Source organism: Mchenga conophoros, linkage group LG23 (assembly GCF_057382185.1).
Source record: "Mchenga conophoros isolate Kocher_MC1m ecotype Shallow Benthic linkage group LG23, M_conophoros_male_GT1.1, whole genome shotgun sequence".
Taxonomy (NCBI): domain Eukaryota; kingdom Metazoa; phylum Chordata; class Actinopteri; order Cichliformes; family Cichlidae; genus Mchenga; species Mchenga conophoros.
The window spans coordinates 51,521,659-51,538,598 of NC_140547.1; the positions used below are offsets into that span (position 1 = coordinate 51,521,659).

Consider the following 16,940-nt stretch of genomic DNA (forward strand, 5'->3'; position numbering starts at 1 on the left):
AATGTTTGTGCCAGATGTATTATGAGCAAGAACAGACACTATATAGTCAACATTGTTCATCGGCGTTTGCATTTCAAAGGTGTTTTCACCCACCTGTCTCCCAATTGCATGTCGCTGTACATGGATGATCTGCAAGTCAGATGCTGATTGGTTGACAAGTTGACCAGAATAGGGAAAGAAGTATAAGTGGAGTTTATGGGGGATGGAGAAACCTGAAAGTACAGTGGCTGTAGTGGGCATTGTTGTTAACACTCAGTTTCATTTCATAACTTTGCATGTTAGACCAACAATAGTACAAGCAACACTTCCTCCATCTGACAACAAGCACTGTCTTCAAGTAGATTTGGCCTTCACACTGCACCTGCTGAAGCATAAAAGAAGCGTTAAATGTGGGGCGGTCCCTGAGGCCTGGCATGGTCTCGCAAACAGCTTTTAGATGAGGGACGAGAATAAGGGCAAGTGCACAAATGACATCAACAAAAACAAATAAAAAACCTCTAAATTATTTCCTTTACTTACCTTATTTACTTCGTGACAAAACACCTTAGAGTTTCACAATGTTGGAGTGAGATTTTGCAATTGTATTAGATGAATAAATGTGTAATTTAAAAAACAGCAAAGCGAGTGTCTCTTGTGTAAAGCTAATAATTCAAAGCCAGCGAAATATACTAATCTTACCGTTTTACTAGCATAAAAAGGAAAGAATGAATAAATTCACCAATAAATGTAATATGCAGCGGCGTTTTTATTGTCACGTGCGACGTCCAACTGTTGAACGTGGGTGCATGTTCGCACAGGATCCACTGGGTGGCGCCAAATAGCCAGCAGTTATTGTGCAGGGACTCAAAGGCTGCTGGGAAATTTTCTCCGAGGAAGTAAGATGAGATGCTAAAGTAGCTGGCTCCACAGAGGTAAGAGTTTGATAATGTGAGGCATCTATCGGGTCACAACGCTTACACTGACACATTAATGATGTGAAAAGTCGGAGTGTGTTGTTGGCGTGTGGCTGGGTGAAAAGTGACGTACGTAGCGTCCATTTTTGTTTGCCAGGTGTCAGCACGCGCCTCGCTAACCCGCAATGTGTTTATGAGAGCTTCTCAAACACCTGCGGTGTTTACTTTACTCTCTGTTGGCTGGTTTGCCTTCGTAAACCACTTTGTTCATAAATTGCAGGTTTACCGATGACGAAACATTAACAAAGAGGAACGTCTCAGAAGTTGCAGCTGTCTGCAGTCATGGTCAGTAAACTGAGGTAGAAATGCTTTTATTTTGTAGGATCACGCCGCTTATTCTACCCTCAACTGACAAACGAGGCTTTTTCAGGAGCACTCTTTAGCTCATGTTCTTGTATGCTAATCACTGCGATCAGTCAGAGAGGACATTTTCAAATGATCAAGCTGAGAAGACCTTTGCTCATCTTTCTCATCAGCAGGAGGACATAAGCACTGTGATGTCCTGGTTTTCCAGCCCGGTGTACAGCCGATACTGGCAGCACTATCGGCAGGCCATGGCGTGGCATCAGAGGCACAGGCGCGCCTACAGAAAGGCCTTGGAGGCTGCCTACGGCCCCTGCTGCTACCAGGAGGAGGGGCCCGGTGACCGGCCTCGCTATGCTGACTGGAGCTCTGCAGAGAGCAACAGCGAAGACAAGGAGGACGATGCAGAGGAAAGTAGCTCGGAAAGCGAGATTGAGTGCGATGTGAGCAACATGGAGATCAGCGAGGAGCTCCGGCAGTACTTCGCCCAGACTGAGCAACACAGGGAGGAGCTCAGTAAGTAAACAAAGGGGAGCAGGTGCTTTAAAAGGTCAATTTTTTAAAAGCGCAGCCTCTCCAGATGTTTAGTCTAAGGTGAGGAGCCTGTCTGGTATGTGTCCAAAAATGGTCCGTGTTGTCGTTCTTGCAGAGAAGCAGCAGCAGATGGAGGCGGAGCAGCAGGGCAGCTACGTGCCGGCCGATCAGGACCTACACAGCTTCTCGTTGCGGAGCAGTGTCGCCCCTCCCTTGGAGCGACCCGGCGAAAGACGCACGGCCGAGATGAAGAAGCTGTACGGCGGGGATGCGGCCAAGATCATGGCCATGGAGGCGGCGATGCAACTCAATTTCGAAAGAAACTGTGACCTGAAGCAGCCCAAGTACTGGCCCGTGATCCCGCTGAAGCTATGACGCCGTAAACAGTTTGATCTGGAGACGATCCATGCTCTGATCCCTCTGCGAGCTGCTGATGTAGAACTAACGGGTTTAGGAGGTTTGAAGTTATTTCAAGGAAGAAAACAAAACTTCTGCTCGGCCAAACACGAACATCCCCGACCTGTCGGCTGCTGCTCCAGATTAAAAACCTCTGGCTGTGGCAGTACGAAACACGAGGTTTACCCTACTGCATAAATTGGTTTTTAATTTATGGCATGAAACACCAGCACTTAGTCCCCCAAAACATCCTGTTGGTTCGGCGCTAAAAAGTGAGAAGCAGCGTGAGCGGAGGGTCAGAGTTGCAGTAAATTTGCCCCCACAGGTGATGCAAATGTATTCAAACAGCCTGCGCCTGTGTTTCCTCCTAATCTCTTTTTGTTTACCCTCTGGCTCGGTGATGTTTCATGCTGCAGTAGCTCCTCTTATGCCTGTCAACTTAGTTTAACCACAAAAAACATTGTCAGCCCCACGTCCTCCCCCTCCCTCCCCTCCCTGTGTTCAGATTTGGGAGCGTTCCTGCATGGCTGCCTCTGCCTACACAACAAGAGTGATTTGTTGTTGCTACTTCTAAAGTGCGGTTCTCCGATTCTGACATTCACTGGCTTCAAAGCCACTCGTGTGAGTTCTCTGGGGAGGGGGGGTGTTGACTATTCTGTTTTATCTTGTTTGTGTTTGCACCAAGCTGCTCCGTTTTTTTTTTAAACGGGAGGATGTGTATTTTATATGATTTCTGTTTGTAATAAAGTGTTTTCTGTCCACATGAAACTTCCTTTGCTTTCAGTCATTTTTAGTGGCATCGCTGTGAGATGGAAATCCGATTATATAACTGCTCTTCAGCACATTTCTGTACTCAGAAATAAAACTGTGTAATTCAAGTTGGTTGGTTGGTTGTTTAATTAGAATTTTTATTTTCTCAACATACATTAAAGCTTTTAGTGTCAGACTTGGAAGTTTTATTTCTGAATTTGTGGGGTAGTGGATGCAAATGCAGTTTTATTTTTCATTAAATGTAATGATTTAATTATTAAGTGTTGACACTAAAAAAAATGCAGGCATTTTGTGTTTTTCTTACTTATCAAAAAAGAAAAAGGAAGTGAAACTGTGATGCTAGCACTTTCAGTACTCTGTATTCAGCTGCTCAGAAGGGACGTTTGGTATTTCAGTCCTCTGATTCCCATCTGCGGGGTCATGAGATAAATCGGATGGGTCGCGAGATTAACGGGAGCGGAGACGAGAAAAACTAAAGTTCTTACTTGTTGGGCTTTTCTCTAATCTTTTTGTGAAGTACTGGATACTTTTTCCCCCTCAGTGAGCTTCTAAAGAGCTTTTAAGCACCTTGAGCGACTGATGTTGTGATTTAGTGCTATATAAATAAAATTTAAATTTAAATATAGAAAAATTACATATTTGACCAGTCTTCTTCATTGAGTTGGTAGACTTCATTTAATTTGTTTGGTTTCCCAGCATGGACCCAACCTTTAAACATAGTCCTCAAATTTTCAGAATGCTTGAGGTTGAGGCTTTCAGAAGGGCTTTTCGGAGTTCAATGTTAGCCTGCTTTTCCATTCCAAAACCAGTTTTGATGTATATTTGGGATCATTGTCCTGTTGGAACACCAAACTGGGTCCACATTTGAAACCATCTAACTGTTGATTTAAGGTGAAGTTGGAGAATGTGGAGGTAGACTTCGTGCTAAAGAAGTACCAGTAGCAGCAATACAGCCCCAGAGCATGATGACAGCTGATACACTGTTGTTAGGTTGGAAAGCTTCACCTTTACTACTGCAAACTGTGACCAAACACCTCAACTATAAAACTTTTCTCCAGATGGTGTTTGGCTCGTCTACGTGGGCAACTGCAGATTTTATTTGAGCTTAAAGGTGCTGGTTTTGGAGCAGTTGCTTGTATCTTGGTTGGGGTTGGGTTGCTTCTAAACCTCGTAATCAATTTCCTAAAGATGAAGGTTTGGTTCTTCGTCCAGGTCTTTGTAAAGTGGTGACACATCGGAATGACTTACACTTGTTGTTTTAACCAACTGATTAGCCAGTAAATAGAGTAAATAAATGCAAATTAATTTTAAAATTCACATTTATCAGTAAATAGATACATGATTAAAAAAACATGTTATACAACAAGATAACATGTTTGTTGTCTGCAATTCATTATGATTATGAAAGTCACAGGAACACATTAGAGAACATCGGGTAATTAAATCTTTTCAATTATTTTCAATTATTATTCAATTAAAAATGAAAACTATAAATAAAAACAAGCTCATGTAAAAATATACTATTTTTATTGACAAATAAATATTGAAAAAATTAAATATTTTTCAGAAATATTTTTCATATAAGTTGTATATTCAAAATTGTTATTATGACTCATGAGTCAGTGATTATGGGCGTCACAGGAAAAGTAAATGACATGATGATGTGATGATATGATCATTTCATGAGCAAAAAATAAAGAAATATTTTCATGAATAATTTATTTATTTATTGCCAGTGAATAAATAAATAAATAATAAGCTATTTAAAAAGAAAAAACACATACATAAATATTCAATGAGCGAACAAACAAATGTAAAACAGATTTAAATGAGTTAAAGCTGGGCTGCGCTTTGTTAAAGTGGACCTCTGTCTTATAATTAGGCGAAGAACTGACCAGGACACTTGTCTTGTGCGTTTGGATTAATGAAGCCTTATCCATTTCTAACCCCGGGGTGACGTCACCCCCCCCCCCACTCCTCCTCCTCCCTCTGATTCCAGAACGGGACGTGCAGTTGTTTTCATTCTGCCTCCCCCCTCCCCTCTCCTTCCCGACCTCTCCAGACAACCTGTGGACATCACCTTACAGTCACTTACAGTGTCCGGACCAGCTTCCACAACAGCTGAAAACATGGGTAGGCGAACTGTGTTTTTACATGTTTGCTGTTTTTGCTTATTTTGCATTTCAACTCTTGCACAGGGGAGCGGGTTCATTTCGTGATGGATGCTGCAGAGATCTGTCCTGGCCGTGTTGAGCTGCGTGTTGTCGGTGTGATTCTTATTTGCATGTCTGATTATCACTTTGAAGCCTCGGTCTGTTAACTTTCACCGTTTCACTCTGAATATCTTTGCAGCCTTTTGTCACACGATCACTCTTCTGACCCTCATTAGGCAGTTATGGTTTCAAATCAACGTGCCCGCGCCCTCCTGCGCGGTCGTGTATCTGCTGATTGATGTCACACTGTGCCATCAGAAGACGCTGTTGGTGTCTTGGCAGTGGTGCACGCGTGTGAGTGGAAAGGGCATGGATTAAAGCTTTTACACCTTTAGAGAGAGGGTGGATGTAGATTTCATTTTAGATTTAGACTAATTTTCCTTCCAATAATCCGGACATGTTCCAGATCTTTTTAAAGATGTTTTATTAGAGTTCAAAATGTACAAAAATCCCATCCTCGCCAAATCACGTGATGCATTTCTCCTGTTGCAAGGTAAAAATGTGACATTCCTTGGCTCTCGGCTAGCACACAGCGGTTACCTCTCCCCACCTTATCTACTCATGTGAGAGTCGATGTTGATTGGATTAAGAGGGAGTGATCCGCTCCCCGCTGTGGATTAAACGGGCTGGACACGGAAGACAGTTGTTGCGTAGAGGTGGATGCTTGTTCCAGGGTTTTTGCACATTGTTCTTTTATTAGCTCAAATCAGATTGGTAATCTCATTGAGATTAAGATTTGCTTTGTTTTCAACAGGAAACAGAAAGTATGGCACAGGAAATGAGAAGAGAAATAAAGAAAGACAAGAATTATTCAGAATTAAGGGGTTTTATTTAAACAGTGGGAAGGGAAATATCTTTGTAAGTAGTTGTGCAAAGACAGTTTGATGTTCTCCTCTTGACTTATAAATTGGAAGAACTGATATAAATGGCCACCATAGTTGTATTACTAATGCCATGTACACTATTTAGTTTTATTTTCTAGCTGAAAACAATGAATGTCCAATTTTGGCACACAATGGGACACCATGCCAGTTTAATTTTTTAGGTCTTAAAGAGCAGAAATTAATTAATTTTATTAACAGGCCTAAAAAAGCTTCTTTTTTAAAAAAATATATATACATTTTTGAAGACTTAACCACACATTTACATGGTATTGGCCCTCTTCTGCCATGCGCATGGAGCGTTTAATTCTCTGAGGGGCTGTAACTTTGGTTTCTTTTGGTCAATTTACATGATTGACACTTCTTTTTAATCGTTTGAGCCAATAGGATCACAGTAACGATGCCACGTTCACGTCACTTCAACTAATCAGACGTTGCAATGCCAAAACCCACGTGGGCCCAAATTTACTGCATGTGACGTCTGTCCAGTCACGTGTCTATAGGTGGGTCTACAATCGAGGTTGTTGACGGAAAACGGCTCCCATGCAGCTAGGTAGGCGTGGTAACTGCTGATAATCACGTGGCTACTGGCTACCAGCGAAAATAACGGAGGATATCGGTACAGTAAGTCAATTTCTGTCTCAGCGCATTTGCGCTGCTATGTGTTTTGGGGTCTATTTTTGCGGCTCATTCAGTGAATTTTGGTCTGAACATGATGAAACTTGGTGTTTGGAGTCAGTAAAAGCTCTGGAAGCAAACCAGCCTGTCTTTAGCCGGTTACATGAAGTCTAAAGAATTTCTTGTTTGTCTCCAAAAGTTGATTCTGTTCATCTGGACGTAGCGTTTTGTGGGAGAAATGTTTCATCACTCATCCAGGTGACTTCTTCAGTCTCAGCTGACTGCAGGTTTCAATCTTATAAACAGTATATTTGCATAATGACTGAAACCAGCCCACTGAAGGAACAGTGGGCAGGGAGGTCAGCTCCTTCATCATTAATATGCAAATTCTCATGACCATTGATCAACAACCACCGATCAATGGCCATGAGTACCATTCAAAGAGAGTTGGGGAACGGCTGCAATCACAGCATTAAGATGGTGACAGATGGACCCTTAGGCCCCCTCCTCAATTCAGAGATGGTCTTTCCCTTTTCACGTTGTGACGGAGTGACCCGTCTCAAGGCAGAGTCCGCTGAGTATGGCACCGCCACCATTAGTTTGATTTGGCACCCGGGGCGGCGTATCTTTCTGACGACCGAGTAGAGGAATAAAAGGGGTGAGGAGCAAGTTGTGAGCCGCATCGGGGGTGGCTAGATTTTGGTTCCCACTTACTTGTTAAGGGCGTCGGTCGGGGAGACGTGCGGGGGATCGCCAATCGTGCAGGGTGACGCAAGCCGATGGTATGGGGGTGTGGGGTTTAAATAATGAGTTCACGTGTGTCTGGACCGTCATGAGAATGGCCTCATTACGTGGGCCGTTAATGTGTATATGAAGTCGGGTAGACTTCCGGGAAATAGTTGAGAGCCTGTATCAATGTATATGTTTTGTGAGTGTATAATGAAAAAGAAATTCTGGGGGAGGGAGACGGGGATTAAAGTTAGAATAAAGAATTGGTGGTGATGCCAAGGGGGAGGGGTTATGGGATATAAGAGACGGCGAGCCGGATATGAAGGGGTGTGTGTTGTAACATACAGGCTGTGTAGCGCGGATCTCAGTTTTATGTCTTTGCAACCATCTTTTTATGCACTGGGGAGGCCGTTTCAAATAAAGTATCCACACTAATACCTTCCGACTACGCCTGTGTTTGTCCGGGAGAGGTCTGGAAGGGGACCCCGTGACAACGTAAATGGCGTCCTTGACTCCGCGCTCAAACCAGCATTCCTCCCTGTCCAGGATGTTACATCCTCATCATTGAAAGAGTGTCCACTGGCCTGTAGGTGTAGATAGACTGCAGAGTCCTGGCCTGATGAGGTAGCTCTTCTGTGTTGTACCATCCTCTTAGCCAGAGGTTGTTTGGTTTCCCCGATGTATAAATCATGGCAATCCTCCTGGCACTTAACAGTGTACACGAGCGGTCACCAACCTTTTTTGCGCCACGGACCAGCCTTTAAGGTGTCGCAGATAAATACAACAAAATAAAACTAGTACCGGTACCGAAAAAAAGAAGACTTATTCATAACACACGTGAAAAGTCCCAGGAAAACCGAATTAACGATAAAAACGATAACAAAATAACGCTGAAAACCGCTAAAAACCCTGAAAACCAAACATTTCACACCTGAGCCTCAACTCTCGCGGCCCGGTACCAAACAACTTATGGACCAGTACCAGTCCGAGGCCCGGGGATTGGGGACCACTGGTGTAAACTATGTTACTCTGTTTGTGTCGGGGGACCCGATCCTTGGGGTGGACCAGTTTTTGGCGCAGCAAATTTCTTGTTCGGCTTTGTTTGTTCAGCGGCCTTCTGCACATTTATGTGACTGCTTGTTTAATCGTGGCTTGTTTTCGGTGTGTTTGGTGGTTGTAGAAATTGTTTTTATGACATTTTAGCTGAGATTCAGAGGTTTCTGTGGATACCACACATGTCTTTCTCCCCCCGTGATTAACATGATCTCCTCCTTTTTCCCCCGGTACCGGGGGCGTGGGGCTTAAGGCAAAAACCTTGTAAATAAACCATGTTGCTCTATTATGTTTGCTTGGGAGGACCATCCTGCTTTTTTGTGATACACAGAATCGAGAGGCTTCAAAGTGGACAAGCATTTAAACAATCAACAGATTTGCATATGTACATTGTATATAATGTGTACAAAGATTTATGTTTCTAAAGTGAAACATCTACATAATGTATGCCAATATATACATATTGTAATTTTTTGCTAGAAATTGACACCAAGAAACTATGGCACCAATACTGGTTAGTCCCAACTTATAGTTGCTGTAGTCAATTAGAATTATCTAAAATCAAAATGAACATTTTCTCTAATCTAATGCAGCTTACCTCTATGGGGCACCGTTTGTCAAGTGAAACACGCTGAAATTAACGGCAACATTTTTCCACATTTAGCTCAAAGCCCCATATACCTCATGCTAAGGTTGGTATATTTGAAGTCTAGGGTCCTTTGCTTTAGGAAGAAGATAAACTGAGCTCTGTGATATTGAACAGAGGTTATATACCAAGCAGTGTATTTATAGTATACAGTATTAATTCATGGGTGCAGAGGGATAGCTGTTGACATGCTAACACTTCTTCTTCATGGCATGAAAAGAAAAAACAAACCGAGGACAAGGCGCAGTCTGGACTAGTGCTCACGTTCACGTGTCTTTTTTTTCAGAGGAGAAACAGATTTCAGAAAAACTGCAGAGACGCATGTTTCATGTTTTTGTTAAACTGGCAGTTTCGTCTGTTTGTGTTTTACTGGAGGCTGACCTGAAACCAGCAGCGTTCAAGTTGATCTCATTAGGCCACTTATTCAAAGTGTTTCTACCTCTTACTTCTCTGCCTATTCCCTCCACGTCTGGATCTCCCCCTCTCTCTTTCTTTGCTTTTCTCTCTCCCATTCATAACATCTGTTTCCAATAAGCCAGCAGGTCTGTTTATCTCCTTTAGGCTGGTGAGAAGTTGAGAACAGACAGGATGTAGCCAAATGACATGATTTACTGCGATGGAGAACAGGAGCCATTTTTCTACAGGCAGCCGTCGTAAACTTCTCTACTTTCAGCTCTCCAGTTTTGCCTGTTATTTCCCCCCAAACTGCTACTTTAGTCCCATCATCGTCAGCATCATCATCCCATCTTTCATCTGCATCTGCTCCTCTCATCATCCCCCTGCTTATTGTCTTCATCATTATTCTTTCCACCACCACCCCTCCTCCCCTCCGCGTCCCCCTTCGTGAATCTGCTCTTTGTGCTCGCGTTTTTTTTGCTGCAGTTCGTCTCTGCTCGACTGCGCGTGGAAACTCGTGTCCTCTTCCATCCTCTCCTGTGGATTTTGCTCGGCGCTGATCTGCAGAATGGATACTGAGCACCACAGCCGTCGAGCAGACAGACTTCAAAGGCTTCAGATTTTCAAGGACTGTTTTATTCTGAAGGAATAAATGATCACTGAGCTGGCAAAAAGGGAGAAAAGTGGACCGATCCACTGAGCTGATTAGAACAGCAGAGTACTGACACTAAAGCACTGCTGTCATTATGACAGCTTGACTGTGCCCCAAAACAGACCACAAATACTTGTTTTTTAATCTCTGTTTATTAACTTTGCAAAAATGAAGTCACTGCATGGTATGCTTGTGTAGAAAACTGAATAAAGTAACCAACTATGTAATCTCTATAAACAGTTACTATATGTAAATGCATAAAATGTGCACCAATCATTTCAGCAGATTGTTTACCTGCACGCAGGCTAGTTGCGTGCAGGTAAACAATCTTTTGCCTGGAGAAAAGCAGGGTGACCACCTGATAGTCATTTAGCTTTCCTTTTTTTAATATACTCTTGTAAACAATGGCTGGTGCACAGATATGGGAATCTCCAAAGACTGTAGTTTGCTGAATGCACAGGAAGCCCCGTAAAATTGTCCGTGACGCCCAAAGGCTAAGTCAGCAGAGTAGCTGATGGGTTCCCAGATTTTCAGCTGTGCATGTGTACTCAAGAAATAGCCCACTTCAGATGTAGTCGCGCTACTGGAAACGCCTCAGCTGGAAATGCCTTAGTTGGAAATGCCTTAGTTAAGCGCACAGGAAGCTGCTCACATGGTTCCCACTTGCATATGGTGCCCAGTGCTGTTTGCACATCAGCACAATCCAACATCACATGAAATTTGCACTTGGAAGCTAGCAGGTCAAAGCGACTGATCTGATCTACCGATGCTGGATATTTGCATTCTCATTTGCACCTGTGTTGGATGATGTCTAGAGAACTTCAGGGCTGCAGTGTCTGTTCAGAAACAGCAGAATGCTTCCTGTGTCTGCATAGGTTTGCTCCTTGTAGTCCAGCTTCCTCAAACTATGGAAGCTGGTTTCCACCACTGGAACAAGAACATTTGTGATCTGTGAGTCACAATTTTGAGTTATTAACTCAAAGTTTCAACTTAATAACTCTTTTTTTTTTCTTTTTTTTTTTTGGTAGTTTTGACTGATTTCTTAAGACTTTTGAGATAGCAAGTCAAAATTTTGAAATAATAAACCAAAGTTGTGGGAAAAAATATTATGTTTTTATTACTTCTTTGGTTTTTTTGCAGTGTTGAAAAATGATTCATGAAGCAATGATTTTGAGTAAACTGCAACTGAAATATATTTAAAAAAAGGAAAGCTTTATTCATTCCGATAGTTAATCATGAAAGAAAATGTGCTTGGCAAAAAAAAAATTGAATGTAAATTTCTGAATGAACTGGAACAAGTAAAGTTCATTTTACATTGTGCTCCTGCAACAAAATTACTCTGTGGATAAAACAGCTGTAAGTGTGGTCACAGATTTTATTGCAACCTATTGTAGCAATGCGTTTCTGTCACACTGTGAGGAAAGTCCTAACATTTTAGTGCCAGTCACACCTCTCCAAGCACCTTTCTATTGTGCCGTTATTCCCTGTGGCATGTTGTTCTCAGGCTTGTGTCGTTTTTGTTCAGTCAACAGAGTCAAGGAAGACGCTTGTAACAGTTAGGTGAAAAGCTTGTATGCTTTTAACTCCTGCAACTACCTAAAACAATATCCCTCCCTCTTGAAACTCTTAGAGGAGGTTTGATTTAAACTGACTGGAGCAACGCAGACCTCAGTTTTTAAAGCTGAACTTTGATGAGGTACTGTGGGGCTGGTGAGAGGATTGGTGCCGAGAGCATGGTGGACTGTTGATGATCACACGTGGAGCTCGAGAAAGACAACAACAGTTGACGTGGTTTGCTGAGAGTTAATAAATACCTGTTTGTAAGCCTTCATCGCAACTATGCACAAAGCGCTTCTTTACAGTCTCCTGAATGACGAGAATTAGTTCCTCAAAAAGATTTGCTCATTGAATCGTGCAGTGCTTGATCGGAGCTCCAGCTGTGCAATCACACTCGCTGAGCTCACAAACAGCTGAATGGTTTACACTCCTCCAGGTTTCCCTGCTGAGTATGAGAGAGATGGTCTCTGCTTTGTAATGACTTTTAAGTGTTTTCTATTTCTTTTAAGATTCAATCAGTTTCACTGTTTAACGTGTTGAGCCTGATTCCAACAGATTAAGTGGCCCACTCTCACTTTGAAGTGCATTTAGTAAACTAGCTGTACAGTGGTTTCTGTTTATCTGACAACCTTTAACATCTCAAAAGAGAGGAAAGAACTGCGTATGTGTAAGCACATGAGAGGCCATTATTACCTTGTTCTAACTCCAGACTGCTCATTACCAAGAAGAAAGAATTTAACTCTACCCCTATGAACACATGACTTGAATCTTTTCCATTTTACAAGAGATTCTGACTTCCAGTGGTTGTGAAAAGAAGATCATCTAGAATTACTTGTTTGTATTCATTTTCACTATAGAGCTCTCATTTTGTCTTGTCTTTATGTTCAAATATAGTGTGCGCCTTTTTCTGAAAGAGAGAGAGAGCTGAGTGTAAAAGCAAAGCTCTTGATTTACCGGTCTATGTCTCTGCCCTCACCTATGGTAATGAGCTCTGGGTAGTGACCAAATGAATGAAATTGTGCATACAAGCAGCAGAAATGAGCTTGCTCCGAAGGGTGGCTGGCCTCTCCCTTAGAGATGGGGTGAGGAGTTAGTTTTGTTTTTTGTTTTTTGATTTTCGGATTATGTGATGGTTTCAATTACTTCTATCGTTGTAAGTATTCTTCCCTTATGACTTGGATGTAAATTAAAATACTATTTCAGTATTTAAGGCAGATAACCTAAGTATGAAGAATGCTTACATGATGTACATACTGTGAATGCCTGCTTTTGAAACCTTAATAAAAATATGAATTAAAAAAAAAAAAAAAGAGATGGGGTGAGGAGTTTAGCCATCAGGGAGGGTCTCAGACTAGAGCAGCTACTCCTCCACATCGAAAGGAGCCAGTTGAGGTGGTTTGGGCGCATTCTGGGTGAGGTGTTCCAGGCATGACCCACTGAGAGGGCAGACCCAGGACACACCGGAGAGGTCTGGGAACGCCTTGGAGTTCCCTCAGACAAGCTGGAGGACGTGGCCGGGGAGAGGGAAGCCTGGGCTTCTCTACTTAGGCTGCTGCACCCGTGACCCGTCCCTGGATAAGTGAAAATAAATGGATGGATCAGCTGCAGCCCTTATTGGGAACGGTCTTCACTTGGCTGACTAAAACTGTTGCCAAAGTGCTTGCTCATAGGGGGTCATATGATTGTTGGGTTTTTCTCTGTATCTATGAAGCACCTTGAGGCAACTTATGTTGTGATTTGGCGCTATATAAATAAAATTGAATTGAATTGAATTAAAACGTGTTTGTCCTACTGCAGCCTCCATAGCTGGGATAGAACTGAAATAGGTAAGAAAACTGAATTCAGTTGTCTTCAATCTACTGGCATCTAGTGATGAGATTTTACACACTGTAACTTTAAAAACTCCTAAATAGTTACAGATAACAAATGTTTGGGAAATCTGTTCATGTTTAATTCGTCTAAAAGAAAAAAATATCAGCCTTTGGAGATTTTTGAATCACCAAATATCAGTAACAGTCTTAAAAACTATCATTATTTTGCCCATAACAATGTAAGAAATGAACTAGTAGTATTTGTTTTTCTCTCTTACTACGCTTTTTATTGATTTTGCTATTGTTTGAAGGCATCTTACTCTTTGTACAGTGTGTTTTAATGTTTTGAAAGCTGTTGCTTAGTACCCGCCCCACTGATTCGGCCTTGACTGAGGCCAATATGTAAACACAGCCCTCACACTTGCTTTCATATTCAGGCTCCTTAAACTCAGCTCAACAGCCACTTTTTATGTGTCGGAATCAGTCGGCGTTGAGAGGACCTGTTGCCTTGACAACGCACTGATGCACAAAGCTGCGAGGCGGGCGTCGTTTCAAATCCCGGCACATGCAAACAGTCACACATCAGATCTCATGAGCCCACTCGGGCAAGAAATAGACAGTACATAAAAATACATACACATGACCCACAGACAGCAGGGGATGCCATTCTGCTTCACCTCCCCTCCCTCCCCTGCTGTTCCCCCACCTCTGCAGTGATGATGATGGTGAAGAAGATGATGATCCCACCCTGCTTTGCATTTCCTCCACACAGTGACTCATGGCGCGCCTGCACACTGTAGATGGGAAGCATCTCTTATCCCACATTGCTGCCAGTGTGTGCTGCAGTTCCGTACAGTAGTTCACAGGTGCAGCAGTCACATGACTCTTGAAGGAGGGGGGGGGGGGGTCATATGATGCAGGCAGGCAGTCTGAAGTGGGGTGGGGGTGTGTATATATATATGTATGTTTGTTTGTGCGTGGTTGAGGTCGAGGCTGGGTGTGCGCGCAGTTGTTTGGATGACGATGACAACGTAACATCATATGGAGCAGACTGTGGACCAAATCTGGGCCAGCAGGATTAGTGGCTCGTCTGATAAATTGCTGAGCGGAGGGTGCCCTGGGGGGATGGGCGTGTAGACGCGTGTGTGTGAGTGTGTGTGTGTCTCTAGGTGTGTGTAGGTTAACCCATGCGTAGTGACAGGAGTCAGCTATTGTAAATAAAATGAAATGTATGGGAGATGCTCTCCCAGTTAGATTTTATTTCTGCACAGGAGAGGGTGGGCGTTCGGTCAAGCATTTTGATTGTGTGAGTGAGTGTGAGGATGAGATGACAGGCTGAAACAGAAGCTTCAGTGCTCTGTTGTATTGCAATTAAGACTAAGAAATCACAATCGCAGGGAAAACTCTGAGCACAATGACGTGCAGGCATTTCAGCCAGCATGGATGATGACGAAGCATGACGGGATTAGTTTGCATGAATTTGCATTAAAGTTGCCCGTGTGCCTGTTTCAAGTGTGGAGTGGAGCTAGAGATGGAGGGGACAGGAACATGGAAAGAAATCCCATTTGTTTGGAACATTCCTTTAAAAATCCACAAAAACACTGGCCTGAATGAAATGTTTGTATTTGTGTTGACATCTTTAGAGTTGTGTGTACATGTGTGTGTGTGTGTGTGTGTGTGTGTGTGTGCATTCAAGGTAGATTAACCTTTGTCAGCATCCAACGTTTTGATTCAGGAATGAGAGGGAAGTGTCTCCTTGGCGACCGACGGCAGAGGGCGGAGGCGAAACTGGGTCATCATAACCACAGATTAAGAGACCAGATCTGGACGCACATGCACACACCAATGAGCAGACACACACACGCAGATGAATAAAGCCAGACAAGTCACAAAGGCACATTGTTTCTACTGATAAATTAAAAGGATTGTCTCAGGTTAGAGATGAGCAAGGTGCAGAACTTCAGCCTCACTCTCTGGCAAAGGTTTTCCTTTTAGGGGAAGCCAAAAGCCCATTAAAAAAGCAAGGATTAGACTAAAGCGACAGCGGGAGGCTCATAAAGCCGTCGCTGAGACAATGTTTGTGTGTGCGCGCGTTAGTGTTTGTACCAGTCTTTGCATGTTTTTGCTCGCTTAAGTGATGGTCTGTTTTCAGCATTAGTGATACAACTCTTATATTTGACTAATGGAGGCAAACACCCAAACATCAGCTGCTGTCACACATGAACTCTGGACAGTGTCTGCAGAGTCAGAGTCTCTGGTTGCCCTTTCTCGCATTTAGCAGCAGGAGATTCAGACACATTAGCGCATGCAGGAGGCAGGACAAGTCACACCCAATCACTGGCTCTGAATTTGGCCGACAGTCACCCACTCTGTCCTTATATGGCCACATTGGATTCAACCAGTCTGGCTGAGTAATGTAAAGAAAAATCAGTGCTCCAGTGTATGTGTGAAACTGGTTATTGTGGGGTGAAACAAGCAAGCTGTGGAAAGAAGAACGAGTACACAATACAATTTGATTCGTGAGCCCAATAAGTAAAGTTTACAAAAAGTAACTTAATCGATGCTTTCTATTTACCTTAGAAGTTCGATTTCGAAAACTTTAAGGTGATTGCTTTGGTTGCAACGGTAATATACATCCATCCATTCTCTTTCGTTTATCCAATTCAGCGTCGCAGAAGGCTGCAGCCTATCCAAGCTGTCATAGAGCGAGGGGCGGGGTACACCTTGGACAGGTTGCCAGAAACAGACAACCATTCAGACTTATATTTACACCTATGGGCACTTCAGAATCACCAGTTAACCTGACCTCACTAACTGCATGTCTTTGGACTGTTGGAGGAAGCCAGAGTACCCGGAGAGAACCCTGACAACCACAGGGAGAACATACGAACTCCACACAGAAAGGCGCAGTCAGAAACCCAGAACATTGTTGCTGTAACAGTGCTAACCACCGTGCCACCATGCTGCCAGGGCTGAAAATGAAGCTAAGACAGAAGTGCCATAAACTGCAGTTCCTCTAATGGCTACTTGAGTGATTCAATTTCCCATCAACTCTGATATTAAAATGCACAACTATACAAGAGATATAACCATGTTTGCAGCTTGGTACAAAAATGGCTTTGGTCTGAATAATTAGTATCCTTCTTCATATTCTAAAAGTTTGGCAGCCACTTATGTCTCAGTTGGCTGAGTTGGCAGCCAACTCATGTCAAAGCAGTTTGTATTGTACGATTAAAACCTTACAATAATAGAGAGAAAAAACCCTAACCCATGAGCAAGCACTTGGTAACAGTGGGAAGGAAAAACTCCCTATTAACAGGAAGAAAGCTCCAGCAGAGCCAGACTCAGGGAGGTGAGGCCATCTGTCACTGACCTGGTGGTGCTGTCTTTCTGGACAAATATGGTTGGTTTGTTTTTGTTGCATAAT

At 43.0% G+C, this 16,940-nt stretch overlaps 2 protein-coding genes across 3 annotated transcripts in view; both read left to right on the forward strand.

The window, feature by feature from the left end:
• The first annotated feature begins 787 nt into the window (after positions 1–787).
• LOC146548291 (gem-associated protein 8-like) lies at positions 788–3,593 on the forward strand. 2 transcript variants are annotated; one of them, XM_085265713.1, is made up of 4 exons: positions 788–911; positions 1,174–1,238; positions 1,430–1,772; positions 1,906–3,593. In XM_085265713.1, the coding sequence occupies exons 2-4, from the start codon at positions 1,236–1,238 to the stop codon at positions 2,163–2,165; spliced, it is 606 nt and encodes a 201-aa protein (XP_085121839.1). In that variant the 5' UTR covers positions 788–911; positions 1,174–1,235; the 3' UTR covers positions 2,166–3,593. The 2 variants fall into 2 exon arrangements, with proteins under 2 accessions (XP_085121839.1, XP_085121840.1); XM_085265714.1 differs by having other exon boundaries at positions 1,433–1,772.
• A 1,403-nt stretch (positions 3,594–4,996) lies between these two features.
• The window catches only part of LOC146548292 (neuronal membrane glycoprotein M6-b-like), a 50,877-nt gene continuing 38,933 nt past the window's right edge, over positions 4,997–16,940 (forward strand). Inside the window, exon 1 of the mRNA XM_085264068.1 lies at positions 4,997–5,090. Coding sequence (XP_085120194.1) covers positions 5,087–5,090 — 4 coding nt within the window. The 5' untranslated portion in view covers positions 4,997–5,086. The remainder of the gene's footprint in view (positions 5,091–16,940) is intronic.

Bases quoted from the DNA above. Each gene is read 5' to 3' on its own strand.
- LOC146548291 (XM_085265713.1), top strand. The intron at 1,773-1,905 runs GTAAGTAAACAA...TCGTTCTTGCAG, and splicing joins GCAACACAGGGAGGAGCTCA to AGAAGCAGCAGCAGATGGAG.